Source organism: Paralichthys olivaceus, chromosome 6 (genome assembly GCF_024713975.1).
Source record: "Paralichthys olivaceus isolate ysfri-2021 chromosome 6, ASM2471397v2, whole genome shotgun sequence".
Classification (NCBI taxonomy): domain Eukaryota; kingdom Metazoa; phylum Chordata; class Actinopteri; order Pleuronectiformes; family Paralichthyidae; genus Paralichthys; species Paralichthys olivaceus.
In genome coordinates, this window is record NC_091098.1 from 11,226,911 (window position 1) to 11,253,266 (window position 26,356).

Genomic DNA, 26,356 nt, shown 5'->3' on the forward strand with positions numbered 1-26,356 from the left:
TCAGATGTCTTCATGTATCAACATGTATCTTAATGTATCTGCAGTGTGTTACTGCTGCAGATCCTCCTCTGTCACAGTTCTGTTGACTTCAGCATTATGCAATCAATCAATATTCATTTCCAATTTGATCACATAATATGCTGCTGCACATGTTATATAATCACATTAAAACTGATACACGTTTTTGAAATTCTTTATCATCAGACAGCAATATATATTTCAGGACATGTAAGAGCATTATAAGGCTTTTTCTTCTGCCGTCCAAAGATTAATAACAAAATATAGGAACTTTGTAGATTTCTGGAGAGGAGAGAAATGATGATAAAGAGCCGGGGAGACTAGAGAGAAGGCAACGAAATAAACATAGGCTCTTGTTGGGAGAGAAAATGAAATCATTCCACAATCTGTCCTTAGAGGCTTCATGTTTGACGCACCTGGACCAGAATTAACACAGTTTTGGTCTGCACACTAAAAACATCTTATTTCCAATGAACATCAGCACCCTGATGATTGTGTTTCTGTCTAATAAAGTTCACATCAATAGAGGATTGATGAATCCATGTAGATCTCTTTCAATCAGGAGCTAAGGAGAAGGTGATAGACGAGACCTCCCAACTATGTGCTCTGCAGACAGTCAGTTGCATAAATGTAAAAGTGATGATGTGATGACACACACACACGCTCACACTCACACATGCCAGATATATCCACACCAGAGACACTAGAGTGTGGATCAGAATAAGCATGATTGAGGATTTGACTCCCCCTGAAAGAACTTATATTTGATCTTGATCTGTGCAGCTCACGTTGTTCCTCATGGAGTCTTGTTCGTGAGATATTTGTCTCTATAAAGCAAATCTGCAAGCTTTAATGGTTTTTAAAGGAAATCAACGTTTCATGTCCCATCATTATACAATGTCCTGTGTGTGTGTGTGCGTGTGTGTGGTCCAGGTATTACTCATTTTTTGGGGACTTAAATCACATAATGTGGTAAAGGTTATATTAAGTCTACAGAAAATGAATGTATAGTCCTCAGAAGTCATGGAGACACGTGTTTGTTTTAAACTTGAAATATTAAGCAGATTATCTTCATCTTTGACTGAAGAACTGTTTCTTTCAGCTTCACTGTCGTAAAAATTAGATTTGAACCTTTTAAAGAAATATTAAATCATATCTATTTAGCTTTTTGGCTGTTGCTTTTTTATGCAACTTTAATGCAGAACTTTGTGATCTGGAAACTTGTGGTGAACTTTTGTCATTATTTTCTATTATAGGCGAAGCAGTAAGCAAAAAAAGAAATGTATAGATAAAAGTATAAGAAATATGCGCTGTGGCCTTTAGCTGTTATTCCTAATGTAGGGTGGAGCTGCTGTGTGACCTGAACTGTGAGACTTCACTCCAGTAACCAGCTGTTACTGTCTGTCTGTGTGAGTGGCTGCGTCTTCTCTGCTCTGAGGCTTCTTCTCTGCTGTGTGGGTGAGGTTATAAATAAAAGGCTGAAGCGTTTCTTTTTTTTCCGTGTGTGTGTTGTTTAACCAGCTGCTGGGGACGTTTGTTTTTTCTCCTCTAGAGTGCAGGTGTACTCGCTGGCCTCTAGATGCTGTTCTCAGGCCTCAGCAGCTCTTCTACCACCCGGCTTTTACCTCAGACGTTCCAGGCTGTTGTTTGTGTTGGGTCAGCATCACCTGTCCACCTCAGATTTCTGAAATGTTTCGCTGTTCATCAAGTGTTTGTCATTCTATGCTCATAAAGAAGTCGGAGCAAAAATCTGTCTTTAACAGCAATATTACATTTATCGTCATAATTATCGGTATTCACTGATATGAAATGATTTATTTTGATATAATTTTGGGCCATATCGCACAGCCCTATATGCATAAAGATGCATAAAGCTTTATATACAGGTACTGGAAACATGACTCTTGTGTTTTTGAATTTGGTAGGGTTTTAATTTGTCCTATTTCCTGAGATGCCAAGAGTCATTAACACTTTGAGTTAAGGAGGATTTCGTTTTTATCAACACATGATCCAGAGTGAAAATACTAGAAGAGTAGAAGAGGAGAGAAAGAGAAAAAAACTGAAAGAACCAGAATTATGTTCTCTGGCATGTGTGTGTGTGTGTGTTCTTGTCTAGACAGATAGAAGCATGGGAAAGTGGCCCTAGCGCTGCAGGGCAGACCACCAGCAGTGACAGTCACATACAGAGATCCCAGGTCACCATACTCATGTTCAGCATTTACACTGTGTTTTCAATGAAGGTGACAATGCTCATTTGAACTCCTTTCTCTTATGTCAAATTGCAGCCTCAGACATGATATTTTTTTTTTAATAACTCTTAAATAACTTTTTTTTAATTTGCAAGAAAGAACAAAATAGGATGAACTGGATTCACAACTAGAATGTCACTCACTAAAGCACATATGCCTCCTCCACGGTCCAATGGTCCCCTTTATTTCAGTCTCATAGATGTCAGTCCTTGGTCCCACCAAATCTGTCAGCATGTTTATTGAATTATAGTTTGATATTTGGGGAAATTGATGTATTTGTGCACAAAGACTGGAAGCAAAGTAATAATGAAATGTCCAAAAGTAATAAAATCCACCATGACAGACTAATCTATCTGTTCTCTGAATGTTCAACTGTTAATTTACATCAGCGATTAAATTAAGAAACAACGTGGAAAATGCATCAAAGGAAAACATGCCTCTGCTGCAATTTGTTACTGATGTGATCTCCAGCTTTTTTTTTTTACTCCACTCCTGCTGTGACTTGACATTGTAGACATGTGGGCGTCACACATTAGTACCAGCCCAAGGAACAAGTACTGTATGAGTCAAACATAAAGGTCTGTCTAAGACCTCGCCAGCGGGCCAGAACTGGGTCAAGGCCGTGGATGAATGTCTCTCTAGTGCAGTTCCAAACCTGCCTATTTAGATTGTGCTATTAACTTGGCCTGTGGTGATGCTGGTTTCAGTTCAGTGAAGCTCGACTCAGATCGCAGAACCCTGAACTGAAGAGACAGTTGTTGTTGCCATTGTCGTAAACACATTTGTTTTTGTGATCAACAATGTTGCCTGATATATTATCACATGTCCAAATCGCACCAAATTCGATACTGCACATCCGTGGGAGGTTACACATACAGATCCCACAATACAGATACCATGTGTGAAGCAGATAATATAGATAGTTCTTGAGATATGTGAGCCACAAACAAACACACAGAGATTTCTGGAATTATCAGACAGATAACAGCAGCTGGGTAGTAATGTACTGCTACAAGATGTAGGTATATCATCAGGAGTGTGATTTAAAAATGTATAGCTAGAAACTTTAAATCCAGTGTTTTGCCAAATGTATAAACTGTAGCAGTTTTTTTTTCTCAGTGTAGGCCATGCCCTCATCGTTATTTTGTTATATGATCGTTCGTGCAGCTACTGTAGGTATCATATTGCAGTGACACACACACATACTCTCACACACACACACACACACACACATACATACACACACACACACACACACACTTCTGCGAGAACAATATGTTTAAAAAAATCCAGTCACCAGTCACAGTTCACTCTGAGTGACCCCAAACAGCTCATGGTGATTAATGGCCACCAGAGTCCGCTTCAGAAGAGGCTGTGGGGGGGGGGTTGTTGTCTCAGAGTCAGTTGAACGGCCAAAATAGACGTGTCTCGTTCATGCCTCTCTCAACCTGGCGCTGTCGCTGTTTAATCACACAGCCTGGATCATCTCCTGGTTCAGCCCGTTTTTAAAAAATGGGTTTGGTGGTGGTGTGGTATAATATTAGTACCCAGTGGAATACTGAGCACATTTGTTTGTCATGTTGGTGTCACTGTAGTGATGGTCAACATGCATGTCAAGCCTGTCTACACCTTTGTAAAGGGGGTCAGTGCATGTATACGTTCTCCACTGTGGGTTGGATTAGTTTAACTTGCATGAAGCTGGAAAACACACTTTGGTGGAGGTGAGGTGGGTCGAACAGCCTGTGATTGAATGCTGTGGTGCTCACACTTGTGTTACTCCCTCAAAGCTTTGATATAATCAATAAAATCATTTTTAAATTGTCATAGTGACATAATAGAAGAGTGACCTGCACTTTTGAGATTTCAGCTGGTACTGACCTCCGCTCAGGGTCAGCATCTAGTGGATACTACAGGTACTGCATCTTAAGGCACTCACATTGGATTTAAGGTTCCGCTGTGCTGGAGACAACCACAGGGTGAAAACCAGTGTGGACGCAGCTAAGTGCTGGTTTGCAGAAAAACCATTGGGATTTTTTCCCCGGTTGTTTTCCTTGTCCACTCACCACAGATTACCGTTCACAGGCCACAGTCAGGAATGAAAAGTGTGTGGTTTGTATATTTCAGAAAGGGTCGAAAGTTTGATTCCCGTCTCTTCTCAGTCTCCTTGCCTGTCCTTAGGCAAAACACTGAACCCCATGCTTACCCATGCTGGCAGTGTATGAATGTGTGATGTGGTGTATGAGTGTGTATGTTTACAGGTCAATGTAACTTGCACAGTAAAGCGATACGATCAGGTCTATGAAACCAGAAAAGCATTGTTAACGAAGGACTCCATAAGAAAAGTTAAAGAAACACTGAAGCGGACAGTTCCCCATAAAACCGTCAGTTGCATGAACTTCCTGTGCAGCACAGGGTTGACCCGCACTCGCTCGACGGAGGAAATGCATCTCCACTTCTCCAGCTATGTTAACTGCTTTGCAGAATGGTAATGAGGTGCTAGCTGCCCATAAGCTAGAGCTTGGGAAGATGCATGCTTGAAGTGCTGAGGATGCTGGAGACAAAAATAGAAAGCCAAGACTCGAGGTGCATTTGTTTCCATCACTGGCTCAGGATTAGCAGCTTCTAAACACGCTGTTCCATTAAGGCTATTGTTTAAAGCACACAGACTTGTGAGCACACACACACTTATTTAAATGTGCTCTGACAACAGCTCTGCTTCCAAATACAGTAAAGACACTACGATACACATGTTTTGGTTTGTGGACATTTTATGTCTGAAGCAGTGAGGACACAAAGATGACAGGTCATGCTACACTTAACTCAAACACTACCTGCAAATACTTTTTATCTTATTGTATTTATTTAATATTTATTGTGTATTATGTGTGTATGTTTTATCCTCTGTGAGGTGTCAGACAATAAACCTTGAGAATCACTTTTTTATGCTTATTACCTTTTCCAAAAGGGTGTGATTTCATCAACGTTTGTCTGATTTCCATGATGTGGTATGTGTCAGACAAGAACTCATGTTTTTTTCCACTTTCTTTAACATTGCGAGATGGGAAAGCTTTGAGCATTTTCATTGATTCCTCAGAGTGAACGTAGTAGTTTGTGGATCAGAGTTCCTCATCTGAATCTCACATATGTTTACACGTGTGTCACACTGAAGCAGCTTTCATTCTCTGCAGGGGTGAACACACAAACATTTAAGAATAAGGATTAATCTTCAACCAGTGTGGCCGCTTGTGTGCAGATTGAGATTCAAAATGATGACCTGACAAAGAAGCACGAGAGGAGGGGCTTTTGGGATTAAAGCAAAATGTTAATAATATGTAAGAGTGACATGGAGAGAGGGAGGGGGAGAACAAGACTGAGTAAGAATGGGATTTCGAGAGAGTGAGAGAGGGACACAGAGAGATGAGGACAAGGGCGACAAGGCCTTGGCTATGACCAGTTGAATCAACAGCTTCTCTCCTCTGGCGAGGACACGCTCGCTCTGCTCAAGCCTAATGCCAAAGACATGCTGACACACACACACACACACACACACACACACACACACACACACACACACACACACACACATATACATTTGATCCTCTGTCATTCTCTTCTCTACCTCTTTTTCCCCTCCTATTCTCCCTCTCTCTGTCTTTCTGTGTCCCTTTGTGACTTGTGCATGATTTGCCATGTCGCCCAGTGGAGTCAGTTCATTAACAGAGCCACGAGCAGGACGAGAGGGAGGAACATAAGTACAACAGTGATTGCGCCAGTATGTCACAACAACGACAACAACAACATGAACACACATGTGTCCTCGGGCTTGTTCTCAGCTGCTGGAGTCGAAGTCGTGCAGAGGACACGTGACCCTCACATACATTACAAAGAATAAACAGATGCAGCTGAGATTTTCTTCTATTCTCACTGGAGCACATTATCGCTAATATAGAATAAAAAATACCTTTTAAATATAATACATGATGATATATATATATACCCCAGTTTTATCTCATGTCATCAGATTTGTGTTTTTTTCTATATAACAAAATGTCTGGATTGTTGTTTGGACAAAGTAACTGAATTAAATTTTTCATCTTTGGCTATTGTCGCACACTAAAACAAATTTGGTGCTGAGAAAACAGTAAAGATATCCACATTAAAAAGAGTGTTGTTTTGGACAAACGATTTGCTCTCACTTTGTGGTTTCCTTTGCAGTGGTTTTGTATTGTTGAGGTTAAGACTTATTATTTTTAATGTTCTGTTTGTGAAGTGGTAAGAAGTTGTATAAATCTGTGGAAGTTGTCATTCAGGCCCCATTTGGAAGTCGAGTGATACAAGCACACACACAAACACACACACACACACGCTTACATAATTGACCTATAATGCCGACAGGGAACAGGATCATTGACATCAACATGTCAGTGCCAGATAAAACAAAATGATACATCGACTCAGTCTCTGTTAACAACTCTATGCCACTAACTCTGAATGGAAGTAATGACCATTGTTTTGTTTTTTGGCTCAGGTTAAACAAATACACACAGAGAAAGATGCCGGAGAACTTTATTTTTAAGTTTGACCGTCATAAATGAAAAAGAACACAACAATGGACTCCATGAGTTAGTTTGCAGTTTACAAAATTTGTTTCTGCAGTTTGTTCTTTTTTCCCTTCACCTCGGTTAACTCCTCGAGGTCTTCTGCGTAATTGTTCTTCAAATGACGAATGAGATTGCTGACGTTGACACGTTACGCTGTTGGAAATCACTTCTTTTTGATGCTCTAAAAAGAGCACTTACCGATAAAAGTGATAAAATGGCTGGTTTATGTGGAACCAATATACTTGAAATCAGATTGGTACATATATTAACGTACTCGCTCATACCCGACTCTGCATTTTAGCAGTTTTGGAGGCATATCTAATGCTGGTATCAGTATCGTAACTTATCATAATCGTATCTCTACATTCACCTTTGTCAGTTTATTTCTAAAATTTAAAATATAATGTTTGACACATACACAGTTTACCATGTATTTCCAATACCTTTCTTTTTGTTTTTTGTTTTTTTTGTTTATGTGGTTTGGGGAAACTTTTTTCATTGAATTTCTGCAGACATGACAGTACAGTGCATTTAATAGAAGGCTTGGTAGAAGTGTCTGTAGTAGAAAACACAACAAAATCCCACCTGCCCTCCCAACGCCCACCCTTCCTACATCCTGGTCATGGCCACAGTAAAGTAAATAAATAGAAAAACAAACACATAAAATCGTAATAAAAAGAATGAATGAAATGAATAACATTACTAAAACACAACTTAAGGTGAAATGAAAAGATTTAAAACAGACTATACCTAAGAAATATCATTTGCATCAGGAGATTGTAAGTTACAGTGTTTTTATGTATACAGTTCCTACATAGTTGAGAATGATCAAGGTAACAATCATACAACATGTATATACAGGGTTTTTGGTTTTCTAAGAAATAAAGTGCAGAGAAAGCTCTGGAGGAATGTGCTGTATGGATTCACTGTCTGGGTTAGAGAGAGAGAGACGTCCACTCTCAGTCTGTCTCTCTCTGTCACTCTTTGTCTCCACTTTGACATGCCCAGGTCAAACATACAGAGACGAGATATTCTCGCTGTCTCACAACAGCTGCCGTCCGTATGATGTTTCACCCGATCACGTCGTCTCTTCCCTTTCTTTCCGTCTCATGTCTTCACTTCTCCTCTCTCGTCTCTGTCTCTTCTCTTGTTTCGGTCCCAGTCACCAGAATATCTTAAAGACTCTCCACACTTCTTCCTCTAATGTTTTTGTTTTGTGTGTTAGTGTAAACTGATCTTATTTCAGGATTCACAAATCTTGAAGTGTCATTTATCCTTTTCTTCGAAGCGAACATTTCTCATTGCTTCCCATGTTTTGATTGTTCACATTGTCAGACGTCCTCTTTCAGTATGTCCTCACTACGATCTTGTGATGGTAACAGAGACGCAGTGGTAGACGCAGTGGTGGACGGTGGTTTTGCTGTGCCACAGTGACAGTATTGAGTTTATCAAAGAATTAGTAACTGTGCTGCTCAGGCTTGGATAGTGTTTTCCAGCGTGTTAGCCCTCTGGGGAGATGACTGATTCCCTCCTGATTTTAGAGTTTGCACAGATTATTGAAATGGGAGAAGAAAAGATAATTGTGTGTTATTTATTTATTTTTAGTTGGGCCCTCAAAGCTGCCATATTGTGTACTGTAGCAGTAGTAGTAGTAGTGGTGTGAAATATACATATAGTGTAAAGAAGACAAAGTAAAATGATGATTAAACAAACAATTTTAAAATACATATTGTAAGATTGATTTCTATTTGTTGATTTCCCAAAGGCCCTCAATGTCCCATTCTTTATTTTATTAGGTTAAACAACATTTATGTCTACCTGCCAGTCCATAGAGCTCAACGGTCTGCTTCTGGAAGTAACATTCATTCATTTTCTGAATATAATCCATATTATTGTAACCCCTGAATAAATAGTGAAACAATTTTGTATACAAGTCTGAATGATATCAAATGCTTTTAAGAAATATTCACGATGTCAAGGCGTAGTACTACACTACCCACAATCCTCCGTTAAAACTCCTACTCAATTTAATAAAAACATGAATTAATTTCTTAGCATTTCCCATTTGTAAGTGGTTATGTGTGTTTGTTGCGGTTGTTAAATGATAAAATATTTTATGTCCTGTTCTATGAGTTGTACTGTATCTATGTATAAATTATCTACAGGCTGTAGAATAGGATACATTATGAATATGATATAACTAAGTACATTTATTTGAGGACTATTTCAAGATATATGTTTCTCTGAAGAATTTGTATATATGTTTGTATGTATGTATGTATGTGTATATATATATAGGTATATATATATGTATTTTGTTTCCTCTGGCACTGACCTGTTGGTATCAAGGATCCTGTTCCCTGTCAGCATTACTGACCGTGTGTGTGTGTGTGTGTGTGTGTGTGTGTGTGTGTGTGTGTGTGTGTGTGTGTGTGTGTGTGTGTGTGTGTGTGTAAGAAGCAGAATTAGGGCTTGTATGAACTCTGCTCACTATGAAGCTTGTTTCTCTTTTTCTCTCTCTCCCTCCTTCCCTCTCTCTCTCACCTCTCCTCATGTTCGGTCACTCTGCCCCTCTCAGACAAACATAGCGGCCGGCGCTCGAGGTGCTGTGAGAGGGAGAGAGCAAACAGAGAGACATAGAATCAGAGTGAGAGAGCCCAGTAAATCAGAGAAACACAGAGAGAGAGGAGAGAGTGAGGGAGGAAAAGAAGACAAATCACAGACTAAGTGTGGCTCGACTGAGGACTTGACGAATGCTCATCCGGTTGGCTTAAGGTTGTCCACACTCACTCAGCTGTGAACGAGTGTCCGGGCAGAATGGATTTCATTTTGGTGCAACAGCCGCCGAGCAGGAGCAGTAGTTCTGTAGACGACCGTGACTCTGTTTGGATTATTTTCATGCCACCACTGTTGTGATGAATGGGAAAAAGAGCGCGCAGAAAGGAAGATGGTAATGTGACAATCTGCTCTGTCTGCTGAGTAACTTTCACCTCCAGCCTTGTTCACAGGATTTGGTTCTAATAGCTGTCACCTTGAAATCTTTAGTTTAATCCCAGATTACATCTTTTCTCCACAGTTGTGACAAGACATTGTATGCAGCAGGTTTGGATTTCATTTGCTGATATGCAGCTGTGGATAGAACTTGTGTTTATATGAAGAAAACCTCTCAAATGATGCTGAAGTTCAGCACGACACAGTGTATCATGATGTTTCCTGTCATTAACCTGTTTGTCAGAGCAGGGATAAGTGATTTCTTCTAATCCTACATTTGAATAAGATCAGAGTTGATTAATGGATGTCGATTTATTTAAATTTCAATACATTTGATTCAACGTTGAACATCAGCTAATTCAAGATTCTCAAATGTTAAGATTTAAATTATTACATGTTAAGCGTACTTTCCACAATTTTCTGTAATTTTATAAACTAAATTAATTCAGGAAAATCATGAAAGTCATTATTTTCAGCCCTGAAGATCTAAAAATACACAACTTGATTTTTATAACACACCTGAAAAGACTCATACAGTCACAGCTCTTTTTTTAAATAGTCCCCCAGACTCATTTATACATTATGTCCTCACAAGTAGCCTTTTATGTCGAAACATGCATGTACTCTGTCTGTGTACGACATATAGCATAACTGCCATGGCTCACGCTGGCTGCTGCTCTTTGCCGGAGTGTTTTGATTCAAGGTGAAGGTCTCAGGTTACCGAGCGTTGAGGCATATTTCACAAACCAGCCACTGTATCTGCCTCCTTCCTGGATCCCCACTCACTGGCATGTGAGTCATACAGGAGCGAGAACAGATCTGGTGTTAGGAAATGGTCCCACATGGAGCATCAGGGAGGTGATGTTTGAAACTAGTGTCGTCTGGTGTGTTTGATTTGCTCAGATCTTCATTTTCTTTTATTTGGGGATTTTGAGAATCTTAGCCTGCATGACTCCTGAGTTACTTTATTTTCACACCTACTTCTGCTGCAGAGAGAGTGAGCGCCCCGCTTGTACATAAAGCTGATTTTGTTTGGCACTTGTTTGGAGGATGTAGGGAGATGAATTTTTAAAATGCCCGCTCAGCTCTCCTGTTTGATTTGCCAAGACACACACAGCGTTGTGTGTGTGTGTGTGTGTGTGTGTGTGTGTGTTTTCCCCACCCTGTTTCCTGCAAATTTACCATGTCGTTGAAACCAGAGGCCATTAACCCGACTATTCCCGCTTTGGTAGTGACCTCAATGTTTGGGTATTTGTTCCTGTGTTGACCAGGTTACACAGAGCATCTTTTCTCTACAGCAGAAAGACATCTTGTCCCTTCCCGGTGACTCAATGGGAAAATACACAACAGCTCAGTTTGCAAAAATACAAATCATTTCCTAGTCTTTAGACTGCTAGTGGATGTACTGTATGCTGCTTTGCCTGGGCACTCAGCAGCATCTGCATTCAGAGCACACAGCAACATTTCTCATGAATCTCGAAGACTTTTTCAGTTATAGTAACTTGGAGTGAATGAATGAGCTGATGTGGCTCTGAGGCAACTTTGCTCACGGGTTTGGACGACTATAAAGAGTTCATTTTCACTCTGAGGAAAACATGCATTGATTATTTCCCTGTTCAGGGGCAGTGCAGAGCATCAAAGGTTTTCTCATGAGCTTTAGTTTGCAGAGCTGCACATGAATATACTTTGCATCTCATAAAGATTTACATGACTTTAGTCATTAGTGTGTAGACAATTTCAGCAATCTCTTAACCTTAGTCGGGCTTTCTGTGTTTTTCCTAAGTTAATCGTTTCTGATCATTCTGCTGGTGCGAGTTACTGCTAAGTGCAGCTGTGGGCTAAATACAGATGAGATGTTTGTGTCAGTGAAAGCCCAGCCACGCTTCGATATAATAACACACCTCGTACACACACACACACACACACAGCACAGACACGTTAACTCTCTCACGAGGAGTTTAAAGATACACTTAAAGTCCTGGCTCATTCATAATTCCCTGATGTGTTTTTAATGACTTAAACACAGACCTCGCTTCCTCCTGACTGCTACTTTACAGCCACCCTCAAACCGTCCGAGTGATCGAGGCCGTCATGATTAGTGTTTTCCTCCCACAAGCTCCAATTTGCTGATCCCTGTGAAGCTACTAAATATACCGTCTGGCCTTCTCTGTGCCTCGGTGGTCATGTACAGTAGCTCCGCTGAGCCTGTGTTTATGTCCCGGAGTTATTTGGTTTGGGCCTGTGCTTGGGTGTCACCGGCTGAGCTGAGGTCGAGAGACACAAGATGTTGCACTATAAGGAAAAAACAACCTTTGGTGACTGTAACGTCTAGAGGTGCATCTTTTAGGCTATAAGGTACAACGCCAAGTAAAGCTCATCAGAGAAAACATGGAATTTGGTGCCTCATCTCTGTTCTTGTGTCATGCTGCAGATTTCTGTATTTTAAAAATTGGTGAAAATATCAAAAAACAAATATAAAAAACGTGATAAAAAAACTTCTGGATCTGCACCAAAATTTAACATCCCTTTACCAAGTTTCATGGTAATCTGGTCAGCAGGTTTTACGTAATCTTGCTGATTAATTATATACCTGTAATATCTTGTTTTTTTTTTATTTTTATTTATCTAGATGTGATCTTTTCTTTTAACATGTGTACTGGCAAGGACAGCCGCCCAATCTCATTGTACTTGATGCAAAGACAATAAACGTCTATGTATCTAGAATTAACAAACAGCGGAGGTAATAAAGGAAAATTGAGGATAATTGAAATACGTTCTTAAATACAAATGACAACATTGGAAAAGACAGTGCCTTGATGATGTTAATCAGTTATTTAAATACATTTGTAGTTGTTAAAAGTAATTCTGGGGGGTGGGGTATTAACAGATTTTTTTTTTTGATGTGACGTGTCCTCGTCGTGAAAGTACCTCAGATTTTCAGGCCTCTGTTTTGAACAAAAAGACTCTTCATCACTGCTGATGTTGTGTAATGTTCCTGCTGTGAGGCTCTGCTCCTCATTGATTGTTCTGCGGTTTGTCACTTGCACAACTTCTTCGTCAGCGCTATAATCTGTTTACGGCCCAATTGAATTTTCCCACAAATTCCAAAAATAGTGAAGATGGTCTGTCACTGTCAGCGTTTCTCTGTCTTGTGTTTGTGAAGCTGTTGTCAGTCAGAGAGTTGTCTTCTTCAGTGAATGGCTCCACAGAGCCGCAGGCTGAAGACACACCACTGGGGCTGTGACGTAGCTGTTAGTGAGGGAGTCCTCCCTGCACACACAAAGTCTCCCTATTAAATTGTTTGAGTTTGGTTTGAGGTTATGTTGTTTAAAGTGTTGACCCTGTAACAAAGAAAGCAGTCTGATCTGACATTGTATCATGTATCACTATACCTCCCTTCCTGTTAGCCACAATCTGCATAGAACAATAGATTGCGTTCATTAAATATTAATCAAGTTGGAAATAAAGGTCTGTAGCAAACAGTGTAATGAAAATCCTATTTATATCGGAGAACTTCTATGGTCCTGATTTTTGCAGTTGGGGAAATTAGACAATGAAAAGCTCAGGTTCGGCTTTAATCCAAAAATGTTACGCTGAGCGGAGAGAAGAAATCTTTATGTGTCACAGAGCAGCTTTTTGAGAGCATCATCCAAACAACTTCACACTCAACACTGCACCTCCTTTACTTCCGTGTTATACACCTGCCCTGACATAGTTGTGTTCCTCGATGGCACAGTCAATGTGTAGGTGGTGTGCAAGAGCTCACACAAGAAATTTGAAATCTTGAAAACATGTTTAAACATTGTAACATCTTTACATGTCATAAGAAAGATCAAAAAAGAGGAATGATGTCCAAAGTCTCTGAAAAGTCTCGACTGATTAAATTTTTATGAAATTAACTGGGATGAAACATTTCCTTCTTTCTTTTCTGTCCCGCAGCTTTTTTCTGTGTGGTCAGCAGGAAACTATTTTTGAAATACATCGTGTCCGCTTCGATGAAAAAGCACAGATGTAAACACAGGAAATTGATTCTCTTCATGCTTATTTAGAAATCATGTCAGTGTCAGGAGAAACTTTGATGTTTGGCCAAATCAGATCCATGGTGCTTATTAAGCTTCACATATTTCTCAGGCTTGTTGTTTAGGTAATAATACACAGAGGGAATATTTGTGAGGATGCTTCATCAGACTCATAAACTGAGGGATGTACAGAAGTTATATAAATGATAAGAAGTAAAAACATGAATGAAAACTGCCATTTGTTGAACAAAGTACATTGTAGTACTTTTCTACTCCTTTATTTCTTTACCCCTGAACACTTCCTGTAGATGTTTTAATGATTTTCCTCCACGTTTGTCCACATATATCCAGGACGGAAATAATGAACAGTTCTAAAAGCTAATGTAATGTAATGTAATAGCACAGTTGATGCAATCAAAACATCCCTGCCTCAAATCAGGTCGGGGATATAATGAAATTAAAAAAAATGTCCCAAAACATACTTTCCAAAGTCACAGTTTAGGACGCACTGTATAAGGGGTTGCATGTCCCGCAGGAATGTACTGAGTCACTATGAATACTTTTTTTTTCATAGTTAAATATTTGGTTCTTGTCCGGGCAGGAAGCTGCTCGACATCAGGAATTTGCAAAGACTATTTCTGTTTCATAATGACACTGGACAGACATACTCAAACCGTCTTCTGCTCCCACACTGGGACATCTTATCCACAGCAATGTGAGCGTCGTCATTTATTTCAGTGGCTGAGTGATAGAGATCCTGGTGTTTATATAGCGCCGTGTGAATCTGCAGCAACAGTATGTCGCCCGGGGAAGAGGGACGGGTCCATATACGACCCACTCGTACCCAGCATACTGGAAATACAGCCACAAATAAACACATTGTTAAAATACACTCATGCACGCATAACAAAGCATTAATGGTTTTACAGTGTTACATTTTCAAGTCTGCATTAAAATCTATCCGTGTGAGCAGTGACCAGTGTTGCTTGCTGCTGACTCAAATCAGCAGAGATAATCAAAATACCATTGCACTCTCATTTTGTAAGCATTGAGCCTGTGTGTGTTTAGTCATTGGATGTGAATCACTGCTTCCAGAAGACCCCACCCAATGCCACAGTTAAGTTTCCCTCTTAGGCCACATCCACATTACTGACTGGTTTTAGTTTGAAAACTCCAGGTCAGTGTTTTAGTCTGCAGGCAGAAACAAGATGTTTGTAAGCGATGGCGTAGACGGTCACGAGGTAGCCTTTGTCAGGCTTTAATCACATGACCCCCTCCCAGAAGACAACACCCAGCTCTAGCTTCGGCTACCAGTGTAGAACCCAACTTGTATGATCAATAACAAAGGTTGCTGACCCCATTGTCTTTGTTAACAGCTGTTGTATGGACCAAATTCATTGATTTGTCTGCATACCTGTCCGTCTCTGTATGACTGGAGAGACGTAAACTTACCATAGCTTTGTCGAGAGGGCTGATGGGAGGGGGTGAGATATATCTGTAGGCTTTTCCAGCTTTATTAACCCGAGGTCCCATAAATTTACATTTTTGCTGCTTACAAGCTGCACTTTACCAAAATCATTTAAAGGTTCGTGAGCTGTGAGTAAAAATTGCTCGTTATTCAGTCAGTGCTTCTGAGACTGCAAAAATCCTTGTGCAGCCACCACCACTGCCTCCCTTCCCATCCTCCTCCTCCTACTCCTCCTTCTCCATGTTATCACAGTGACCATCGCTGTGTTTGGTCCCAGCAGCAGGGTGTGGCAGGGCTGACCACAGACCTCCGAGTCACTGTGGGGGCTGCATGCTGGCTCAGAGTCCAGCGTTTTTAGATGATAATGTAACAAGATAAGACAGAGAGGGTGGTGATGAGCATTGTTGCTTGAGAGAGACCAGGCTGTGGGACATACTTAAGAAACCGTAAATATACAGGGACAGAATATAAAGTCATATCATGCTCCTTCTTTTTAATGTGCAGAGGAGATGAACGACAGATAACACGGCTGGAGAGGCACGAAGCCAGTTTTTGGTCTGAGGGGACATAATTCATGGAGTGCTGACACACCCCTCTCTGTTTCCATCTGCCGTGTCCGTGTTTGTCCTTCTTTGTCCATGCAGCTGGGAACATGCGGAAGGATTTATCCAAACAAAACCTGAATGCGAAGATAAAAAGGCGACTTGAACATCATTAAACATGAACTGGATACATTGAAAATGTGAGATGACAGTTTCTGACAAGAGGAGAAGATCGATCCCACTGTAATATGTATGAATACATATGAAAACACATAATGTGGCTTCACTTCACATTCATACTATGTGTTGACATTCACACATCACCCTTCCTGCTGCCATATATCTCCCCAGCAGAGTCTCTGCATATGAATATACATTAACCCCTGAGGTCTGCTGCTGTGGCCTTTGGCGGGCTAAATAAAGCAGGGCCTAAAAGTGGGTAGCGGACCATGAGTTCAGGTCAAAGGGAATGTGAAACCATAAACCAGGAGGCTAGCTAGCCTTGAGACCAGCCATCACACACTGTGTTTACTTGGATGTTTGCTGTCAGTCCGGCGGACTTTATGTTTAATGATGAGCACAGATTGTTTGTGTCCGTGTAGCTATTCTCTCAGCAGGTCACGACGTTGAGGACAGGGCCTCTGTAATTTACTGTAAGACGTGAGTCAAATGAAAGTGACTCACTCCAAGTGTTCTGTTGTTTAGCATTGTCTTACATAACAGTATTTATTTGTAGGAGCACTAGAATGCCACACACCTTACACACCAAGGACCAACAGTCCATACATTCAATCGTCATGCAGCAAATTTCACACATTCATAAAAATCTGTTCTCTAATCAAACCTGATTTATTACAGATGAAAAATATAAGAAGACAGACAGGGGGGAAATATAACCTCCTTCTGGTGGTAATGAATTGAATCAATTGCCAGAAATATTTTTATCATCATTCATATCAAGCACAATTTTCAGATAAAAGTCAAATTATTATTTCTGTTAAGCTTAAAGACTTTTGCTCCTGATTGAAGCTTGTGGTTTTAAACTTAAACTAAAGAGAATGACAAACACTTGACACATTTAACAAATCTGAGGTCAATCAATTATGTGTTATGCCTCCTCACAAATTGAATAATCAATATATTGATTTATAAGTATTGAACTGTTATTATATGGATTTTAATGAAAATGATATTGTGATAGTTATTGATAATTAGTGACAATTTGGACTAAATTGTCATCAGCCACAGAGCATGGCTCATCCACCTTCAATCTAATGATCAATGATTTCTTGATGGCTCTGTTTTCTCTCTCCTGTGTTTCCAGAACTTTGATTCTCTGGAAGACTCGATCCAGAACCTGCTGTCGGTGCTGTACCCCCCCTTCGAGGCCACCGCCCCCACACTCCTCAGCCAGCTCTTCCAAATCATTGATGGTCGTTATCAGGGAGACGCCCTGCGGTGCCTGCTGGACTTTCTGGTCCCAGCCAAGCACATCTTAGACACTGTGCAGCAGGCTGCATGTGTAAGTTCCTGCCTTGTGCACTGTGTGAGTGTAAAGAGACATAAATACACCACAAAGCTGAACAAAGATCTGTGTCTTTGACTAAAATTATGATAAAAACAGACAAAAAACATTCATATACTTCAAATTTCTGAAACCACATCTTGTCCGTGTCCTTTTAGGCTCAGTACTCTGATGCACTCTTCCGCTGTGAGGGCTGGCCTCTGTGTTTGCGTGACCAAGTTGTCGTCCACCTTGCTCCCATCAACCCCCTCATACTCCTGCCTGGTGACTTTTACCTACAAGTGGCACCATTTTGTGACCAATCAGCTCGCATCGTGGTGTGCAGCCTCCTGGAAGAGGAGGGGCTTAGAGTGGAAGTAGTCGAGGAGACTCCGATCCCTGAAACTTCTTACCCTTGTATATTCAGCTGTGAGTGGTTAAAGGAGATCAACCAGGGCCGCCATGGAACTCCCCTCAGCCGATGCCTGCTTGCCACAGAGCAGGGAGTGCTGAAGTTACCATGGGAACAGGTGGCCATGCCTGATTTTGTGGATGTGCCACAGTGTGCTGGGAGTAGTATGGCCTCTGTTCCTCCTTCATATCCTCCTTTACCACCTCCACTTCCTCCTCCACTTCCTCATTTCTCTGAGAACTCTTCGTCGAATCGTTCATTTCGTCTTTCACCTGCAAGGGAATCTGCACCAAACGAGTGTAACGTTCAAAATTCAGTCTCAGCATCTTCTTCACATCCCTCTGCCTTCTCTGTGGAGACGAGAATATGTCCAGCGAAGCACGGCATCGCTGTGTCCCTCTGCCTGGTGGATTTGAACGCTGCCTCTTCATCTAGACTTGTCAAAGTGAAAGAAACTGAAACAGAGCACAAGCCTATTGGCTGGGTTTCCCCAAATACATGGGACAGTCGCTTTACTGGTTCAGACACAGCGACAAAAACAAGTGCTGCTTCAGGTACATGCACTCCTGCAAGTACAAATACACACAAAGCTGCAGATAAGAGTCTGATTGTCTGTGAGAATACAGGACAAGATAAACATAAAGATACAAGCAGAGGTAGGTCAGCAGGCCAAGCTGCTGCAGAAGGGGAATACATTGATATTCTGCAGGCAACTATGCTTTTTTCTAAAGCTCAGTCAGTGACCAAGGAACAACAGAAGTTAGATTTGCAAATGCAACCGCACACACAAATTGAAGCACAAATGCAAAGACATCCACAAAGACGAGGACAAATGCAACCACATGCACAACTAGAGTCCTTCAGGCAAACACAGAGGCAGCTAAACACACAGACCTCACAACCTCAGGCGCATTCACAACCTTGGGTGCAGACATCTGCTAAACCACAAACGCACAGTCATTCTAGATCAGACGCTCCTGTATCACTTACGTCAAACATGTCCGCAGAAACAGGCCTTGCATCTGCTCCCCACCATCCCCACTTATACCACACCCCCCCCGACTCCCTGGAACCCTCTCAGTGTGTCCGCACCATCCGGTTCTCAGAGAAACCCTGTACTCCGTGCATGAAGAGGAGGCAAGGAGGACAGGTCTCCCGAGCTCAGGAGCTGAGGTGCCGATACAGGGACTCCTACCAAGCTGCTATACAAAACCCTGTCACCTTTGGACAAGAGAGAGATAGGGGGAATATGTTAGCTGTGGTGGAGGAGGATGGTGATTTCTCACAGTGTGACGACAGACAGAGGCCACCAGGGACTGAAACAGAGGATCCACGGTATAATGTACGAGGAATGTGGTGTGATCCTGGGATCCAAAACCAGCCTCCTGTCTCTGTCAGTGGAGCCATCTGTAAAGAGTCAGGAGAAGAAAACACTGTTCCATATTGGAAACCAGGAGATTCTAGCTCTGCCCCCTGTATGGAGCACAGGTGCACCAATCCTTTAAAATATGGTGGGCTACCAGAGCAGCCAGCTGAAAAAAACACTGTGCCATTCAGGGAAACAGGGTACACACACTCTGCCAAACCCGTGAACGGGAAACATTCAGCAACAGGAAAAAAGATCAACAATCAAGATTTGTCAGATTCTCAACAGACCTCTACCAAACACAGTGGATTCCAGTGTAGTGCAGGTGAAGTGTCAGGGACGAGCATGACTCCCAAGCCTCGGGAAAGATTAAGAAACAGAACCAGCTCCTCTGGAATAAGTCCAAACGTCTCAAAGCCTCTCACAGGGTCACACAACAGACGGGAATCCACGTCAAATGGAAGATGTTCGTCCCTCTCCACAGCGGTGGTGGACACCTCAGAGAAGTGTGAACTGGTCATTGTTGAAGGTCAAAATGTCAGGAGAAGAGAAAATAAAAGCTCCCACGCAGAGGTTCCCCAGCTGCATGTTGTCAAATGTAAAAACAGCACAGCCTTTGGGCTGGTGTCACCCAAGATCAGCCGGAGGAAGGTGGCCATTCCAGGTAGAGTGATGTTCTAGTTACATGTTATATGAGCTTGCTCTTTTCATTTGGCCTAGTTACAGATGAAGTTTAGTTTTCAGCAGCTTCCCTTCATATCCACTCTCTTCAGATGGTGCTCAGCCCAGCAGTACATCATCAACCAGCAGACACTGTCATCAGATGGAGAACCTTTCTCAGACAGGTCCACCTTCAGCAGCAGAGACGCAGAAGGTCTCCCAGCATGCCTCTGCTCGTCCCAGACCCGACCATCTCCCCCTGGGTTCCCCAGACCCCAGAGCCCACCCCCTCTATCTGGGAGTGGCATCACTAACAGGTAGGTTAGTGATGCTTTAAAGTACATCAGCTACCACGATTGTCATTACAATACACATAGGTGGTTGGGCAGATGTTGAAGAGCTACAAACAGTAGTTCTTTACAATGATTCAAATAAAAACAAAGGTAAGTAAATAGTTTTATACTGTGAATCACTAAATGAGAGCAGAAAGAGATGCTGGTTACACAAAAATATAAACTGTACTTAGAACAAGCTTCATTATAAATTCTACTGATGCACAGAGCCCACAGAGGGTCTCAGTTTCTCATGAACTATTGTGTTATCTTGCTTTACTTTTGCATTTCCTCCCCAACTTGTTTTCTTAAATGCTCTGACCCTGGAAGAGGTGGTTGGGAGGGAGAAGTTGAGAAATTGAAAAGTGTCCTGCCACAATAAACTACTCTTTTCTATTCTTAGCCCTTTTTGAGATAGATCAGGTGTTTGGTTCAAACAGCATGTTAGTTGTTCCCTCATCTCTCCCCTCTCTCTTAAATCCCTCCAGGTGGCAGAGACAGGACAGGCAGGGCGATCGTTGAGCTCTATGGAGAGCACCCAGGCTGGAGATCAGCTGGAACAAGCCAGGAGATCTTCCACATGCTGCTCTACTTCCACTTGATCACCAGGTAATCTGTAATCCTCATCCATATGCCTGTCGATCAATGAATAATGCAAGAAGCACATGGGACTCAGATCCCACTGAAAAAACAACTATACATTTATCGGCATTCAGGAGGGCCGTATCTGTTCAGCTCTAATTTATCTTTTTGTGCCTCCACACTGGCGACACCTAGTGGCCAGAGGCATTATGTTCTCAGGTTTCGGTTGTTTGATTTGATGGTTTAAGGTCAAAGGTCAAGGTCGCTATAATGTCACAAAACATGATACATTGTGAGCACCTTGAGGAATTTTCTTCAAATTTTGTACAAACATTCAGTTGGACTTAAAAATAAACTGATAGATTTGGGTGGTTATAGGTCAAAAGTCACAGTGACTTGCAAACACATCATATCTCATGTCTGCCTTTAGAGGATTTTCTTTTTGACAAATTGTCACTTGGATTCAAAGATAAACTGATTCCATTTCAGTGGTCACAGGTCACAGTGACCTCATATGAGTCTGAAAAAAAGTGTACGATTAAAACTGCACTAGTTGATGGCATACAACCACAGGGCAGTAATTGTATTTTTTCTATCCGTAGGAGAGAAATCAGAGAAGCTGGGATGACTCTTATATTTGATGCGAGAAAGACAAATCCTCAGCCACAGCTCTACAAGGCCTTGATGACGCTTCAGGTAGGAAGGTCACATGTTTTTGCTTTCAAGCGGATCAGAGCTGTTGGCTGATGCTTTAGAAACATTGTGAAGAGAACCTGGATATAAACAGCATGTACACATTCACCAGTTTGTGAAACATGTAATACGCTTTTTGTATTTGTAATCACACATACAATATATTGTATAATGATATACAATTTGATGTTTATTTGAATGACAGCTAAATATAGTTGTTTTCTGCCAGTTTGATAACATTTTCTACCATTTCTATCAGTTTAATTGTATAAATTGACTTGCATTGATGATTATTCTATTTTAATTTATTTGTCATGATGAATAAAAGTATGCAACCCAAATTTAAACATATAAAATTGTGGTAGTTTGGGATTAACTGAGTGCTAAACTGTTGCAGGAGCAGAGTCCACTGGTACTGAACAGTTTGGTGCTGCTGGTGGACAAGGACAGCAGCCTCCGGCCTGAGAGATGTCCCGGGGTCCAGGTGAGCTCTTCCACCCATCACAACATTCAATTTAAAACACTCCATATGGAGAAACACTTATGTTTAGTTAATTGAAATCTGAATAAGCTTCATTAACATCTTTTTTTAAAGTCCATTTCTAGTCTGGCTTGTTACATGGTCAGTTGTTTTTTTCGGGCCATCACTTCGGTCCAATGTAAAATACCTTGAGAAAATATAATGTAATGGAAGTTTACTTAATAACTACTTACTTTGCTTAATAACTACTTAGTTTATGATTACAGAAGACATTTTCTATCTAGGGTACAGCTTGACATAAACGTTATGTATAAAGCATGTGCACCACACTGTCTAGCATGTGAGCCCATTGTCTATTCATGGCTTGCAGAAGTTGATCCTGAGGTCACCCGGACTCTATAGTGACATTTGCTGCACTCTGGTTGACGTCTGTCTCCTTTGTTCGAAGAACTCACCTGACTGACAAGCACCCTTACCACACAGAACACTATTTCCTCTCCAACACATTTTGGGATGCAGCCTATAAGTCAGGCCTTTACAGACTATATGTTCTAGACACAGAACATAATTCATGGATGTTGATGAAGTACATCTATGAATAATCTGATATCTCTGTGAAATGTGGTGCAGCTTGTTTGAATTTAAGGGAACTTTTGGATCTTGGCAGGGGTATGGGCTATACTGAGTGTTATTCTTCTCTTTGCTGGTGTTTCTCTGACGGTTGTTACTTTGAGCAGACGGATATGGTGACATCGATGAAAGCCTTGCAGAAGCTCGTGGAGGGGAGTCAGCTGACCTCCCGTCTGGACGGCACACTGTCTCACAGCCACTGTGACTGGATAGAGCTGCACCAGGTGAGAGGGTCTCCTCAGTACAGTACATTACCTGTTCCCTGCTCCTCCTCTTTAATCAGGTGGGGTACGAGTTGACTCTTCACCACACGCATATTAATCCCTGTTCTCATCTTTCATCCTCTAGAAACTTTTCCCATTTGTATCAGATCTTCATGAAGCATCCAGCCTGCTTCTGAACGCCATCAGTAAAGTAGAGGAGCCCAAGAGGACAGACAATGTGCCGGTACTTTAAAGTTATAATATGTATCAGTTGTTTATTAAAATGTCTAAAAATAACCACACCTATGTTATATATTTTGTTGACTTGTATAGTTACTTTATTTAAACCTGGAGAAATTCACAATTATTTTTAAGGGACATTAAATTTTGTTGGCCTATTAACTGCATCATATCCTTTACCTGTGGTTTTGTCTGTCTCGGCTGTAACTTTGACGTATGACTAAAGAAAAACACACTTGTAGCTGTTTACCCAGTCTTATATTGGTCACTCTAGTGGAAAAACTGTTATTTGTTGCCGTTTGCTGCGAAACCTGAATAAAACTATAATACATCACCTCATCTATGAACATATTTTCCACCTGAGTCACGTCAGGTAGATTTTCATTGGCAATGATAGTGAAGAAAATAACTCCCATGATCCCAAACTGCTTCATAACATCATCAAACTAGACTTTGTTTATTGTTTTAATTGAGAGACCCCGAGCTGCTGAAGTTTCATTGTGTACATTTTGTGCCTCAGTTTCCACTGATTCCATTGAAGGAAAAGCTTTCAAGATAATTTATAAAGAAGTCACTGCATCATGTGCTGATGTTAAGATGACCTTTTGTCTAACAGACTGTGCAGCAGTGCATGATGGACCAGAGGACTCTGATGAGAGACGTACTGGAGGACAGCAGATTGGTCGGCCTGCAGAGGGAGGGTGGGGCCATCTTGGCGAGGCTGAGAAGGGAGAGCGACCTCAAATACCCCCACTGTGAAGACCTCAGGTAAACAGAGGAACTTACCTGCTGTTATTACATGTGCAGAAAACCCAGTCTGCAGTCTGATGTGGGTTTAACTGTTCATGTTACACCTTGTGATTCATCGTTCTTTCTGCTGTAAAATAAACCTCAAGCAAGACACGATTTCTGCTAATAACAGACACAAAACAAGCAAAATGTTTAAAAAACCCCACCAAAAACCTTGAAATGGCCCAGCAAGATTTTCAACTTTTTACAGAAGTCAAATCCAAAAGTCAAAGAAATTAGGTGTTTTAATAATATATGGTGCAAGGTATGTTTCTTTCAAACTGTGATTTTCTTCTAGTTGGAAAATTACAATTTTGAAACTGTTTTTCTATCTGGTGAGTCACTGAGACTGAGATCTGAGGGAGATTACTAATTGTATTGAAAAATACATTATTTAATGACATAACAATAATACAATTAGACACAGTAGAAAACAACATGATGTATATAATAATTACAGATTTTCTTAAGGCCCTGATCTGTCTTTTCCCTTCACACAGTGATGCAGTAGATTCTGTGAGCAGTCTGTACAACCACATGGAGGAGCAGGCTCACGTCCTGGTGCTGAGGTCCAACGTGTCACTGGAACACCTGGAGTACCTGCTGCAACTCCGGGAGATGGAGGGACACTTCACTCAGGTACTGCATGTTACACAAACTGACCCATCAAATGCATCTACAGATCTTTGACATCCCTCTATAGCAAATGTTATATGACAAAAGAAGTGGTTGTTGTTTAATGGTTGGGATGGAGGGTCAGATCAAATGACAGAGAAGTTAAAGAAATGCTGATGATGAGCATGGAACTGCATGCATTGTTTAATACATAATTTCTACTTATTTTTCTAATAATAAAATAAAACAACTTTAAACAGTTTACGTACATACAAGTGAAAATTTTAACTTAAAGTACATATACTCATAAAAACACAGGAACTTATGTATCCACCTAAGATTAATAACTATCTTACCAAATATTATTTTGCATCTTTCTCTCCCTGCAGATGCATCAGTGGTTTCATTTAGAAGGAGAGCGCCACCTGCTGGAGGCTGAGTCAGTGGATGACTCTGGGGACAGAATGGAGCAGATCCTCAACAGCTTCACTGGTTTCCTTATTGAAGCAAATGTGTGTCTCTGCTTGTGTCTGTGTTTGTATTAGTGGTGTTTGTCTGTCTGTCCTCCTCTCTGAATGTCTCTCCTCTCCCTCCCCAGGACCGAAGGCACCACGCCATGTCGTTAGTGTCCGAGGCAGAGCGGCTGCAGCAGAGCGGCCTCTACTACCCGGAGACGGAGACATTCAGGACTTTTGTCTGCACCTTCAAGTCAGGCCTGGAGGACTTCCTGTCCAGGGCTGAGGCCTGCGGCAGAGAGCTGCAGATAATGGTCAACGTGTGTGATTTCTGTGAGCAGGTTTGTATAAAATCAGAGTTCAGAAATCAAGTGCAGAGTCAGCTCTGGAGAATTGTCTTTCCAAGTTGACATCATTGTTGGCAATTGTCACCTCTTTCTTTTTACTGTATGTCTACAGAGCTGAAAGATGTGCTGCCACGTTTCTGTGTAAACTTCTCTTTAGAGCAGACAGTACATGACGTTATGTTCTGTTTCAAACAAGAGATCATACAAATATCAGTCAACAGGAAAACAATTACATCTGTGTTACTTATACACTTCTTGTAGTTTTCAGCATATGAACAATGTCACTGCAACTTTATCAACATTTGTTGCTTTATAAAAACAAAGAAAATGCAGTTTTTCTTTTTGTTTAGTAAAAGAGAACCTCTGTTGCACACAGGCAGCCGCTCTGGCTGGAGAATGCATTGATTACCTGGACCAGAGTCAAAAAAACTCTCAACAAAACCAAGACTCTGGACGGAGCACCCCCCCTCTCTGCCAGGCTGAATGTCCCGAAGCACATGGCTCTGGTCCAACCACCACCAGTGCTTCACCGTCAGGCAACGACAACTCAATTCTTCAGACTTTTCAAGAGCGGTTTCTCCAGTTCAGCCTGGAGAGGTTTCAGGAGGTGAAGGCTCAGGCAGGTGCCCTGCAGGGCACCAGGGGGATGCGGGTCTGGAACGTAGCCTGGCTCAGGTGTCAGGAGGCCAGACAGCAGCTTCAGGAGAGGATGCAGGGTGTGGATGAACTGCACCACCAAAACCCAGAGTCGAGCAGCAGTTGTGAGTGTCGCTATGTAGATGTGGTGAGCACAGATATTCAGGTGACGTCACCCGGTGGACAGAATCTGGTGGTACAATCGACCCCTGGGCCTCGGCACCCACAGTGGGAAGGCATTGTGTCCAGCGCGGTGGATTTAGGGAAGAGAAAGCCGATCATGGGCAGCAACACCACTAATTCAACCAATGTAGCCTGCTGTAACATCGTCATCAAACCTGAGGATACTAGTGATGCTGGAACCAGCCAGGGGTCAAAGGTCACTCCACAGTCACCTCACAGGTAATACAACTCTTTGGTGAGTGGACTCATCTCACTTGATGTGGATTTAACTAGAGCATTTCGTTCAAACAGGGTGAGGAGCCTTGATCTCCTTTATCGTGAATCAATTTCTTGCTGCAGC

At 41.5% G+C, this 26,356-nt stretch overlaps 1 protein-coding gene across 1 annotated transcript in view; it reads left to right on the forward strand.

The window, feature by feature from the left end:
• Window positions 1-26,356, forward strand: part of LOC109630962 (pleckstrin homology domain-containing family G member 4B-like) — a gene marked incomplete at its 5' end in the record, with an annotated part of 36,825 nt that overhangs the window by 542 nt on the left and 9,927 nt on the right. Inside the window, 13 exons of the mRNA XM_020089501.2 lie at window positions 17,213-17,410; window positions 17,572-19,834; window positions 19,944-20,147; window positions 20,651-20,771; window positions 21,347-21,440; window positions 21,835-21,921; window positions 22,656-22,772; window positions 22,897-22,995; window positions 23,608-23,759; window positions 24,281-24,419; window positions 24,785-24,907; window positions 24,994-25,191; window positions 25,574-26,235. Coding sequence (XP_019945060.2) covers window positions 17,213-17,410; window positions 17,572-19,834; window positions 19,944-20,147; window positions 20,651-20,771; window positions 21,347-21,440; window positions 21,835-21,921; window positions 22,656-22,772; window positions 22,897-22,995; window positions 23,608-23,759; window positions 24,281-24,419; window positions 24,785-24,907; window positions 24,994-25,191; window positions 25,574-26,235 — 4,457 coding nt within the window. The remainder of the gene's footprint in view (window positions 1-17,212; window positions 17,411-17,571; window positions 19,835-19,943; window positions 20,148-20,650; window positions 20,772-21,346; window positions 21,441-21,834; window positions 21,922-22,655; window positions 22,773-22,896; window positions 22,996-23,607; window positions 23,760-24,280; window positions 24,420-24,784; window positions 24,908-24,993; window positions 25,192-25,573; window positions 26,236-26,356) is intronic.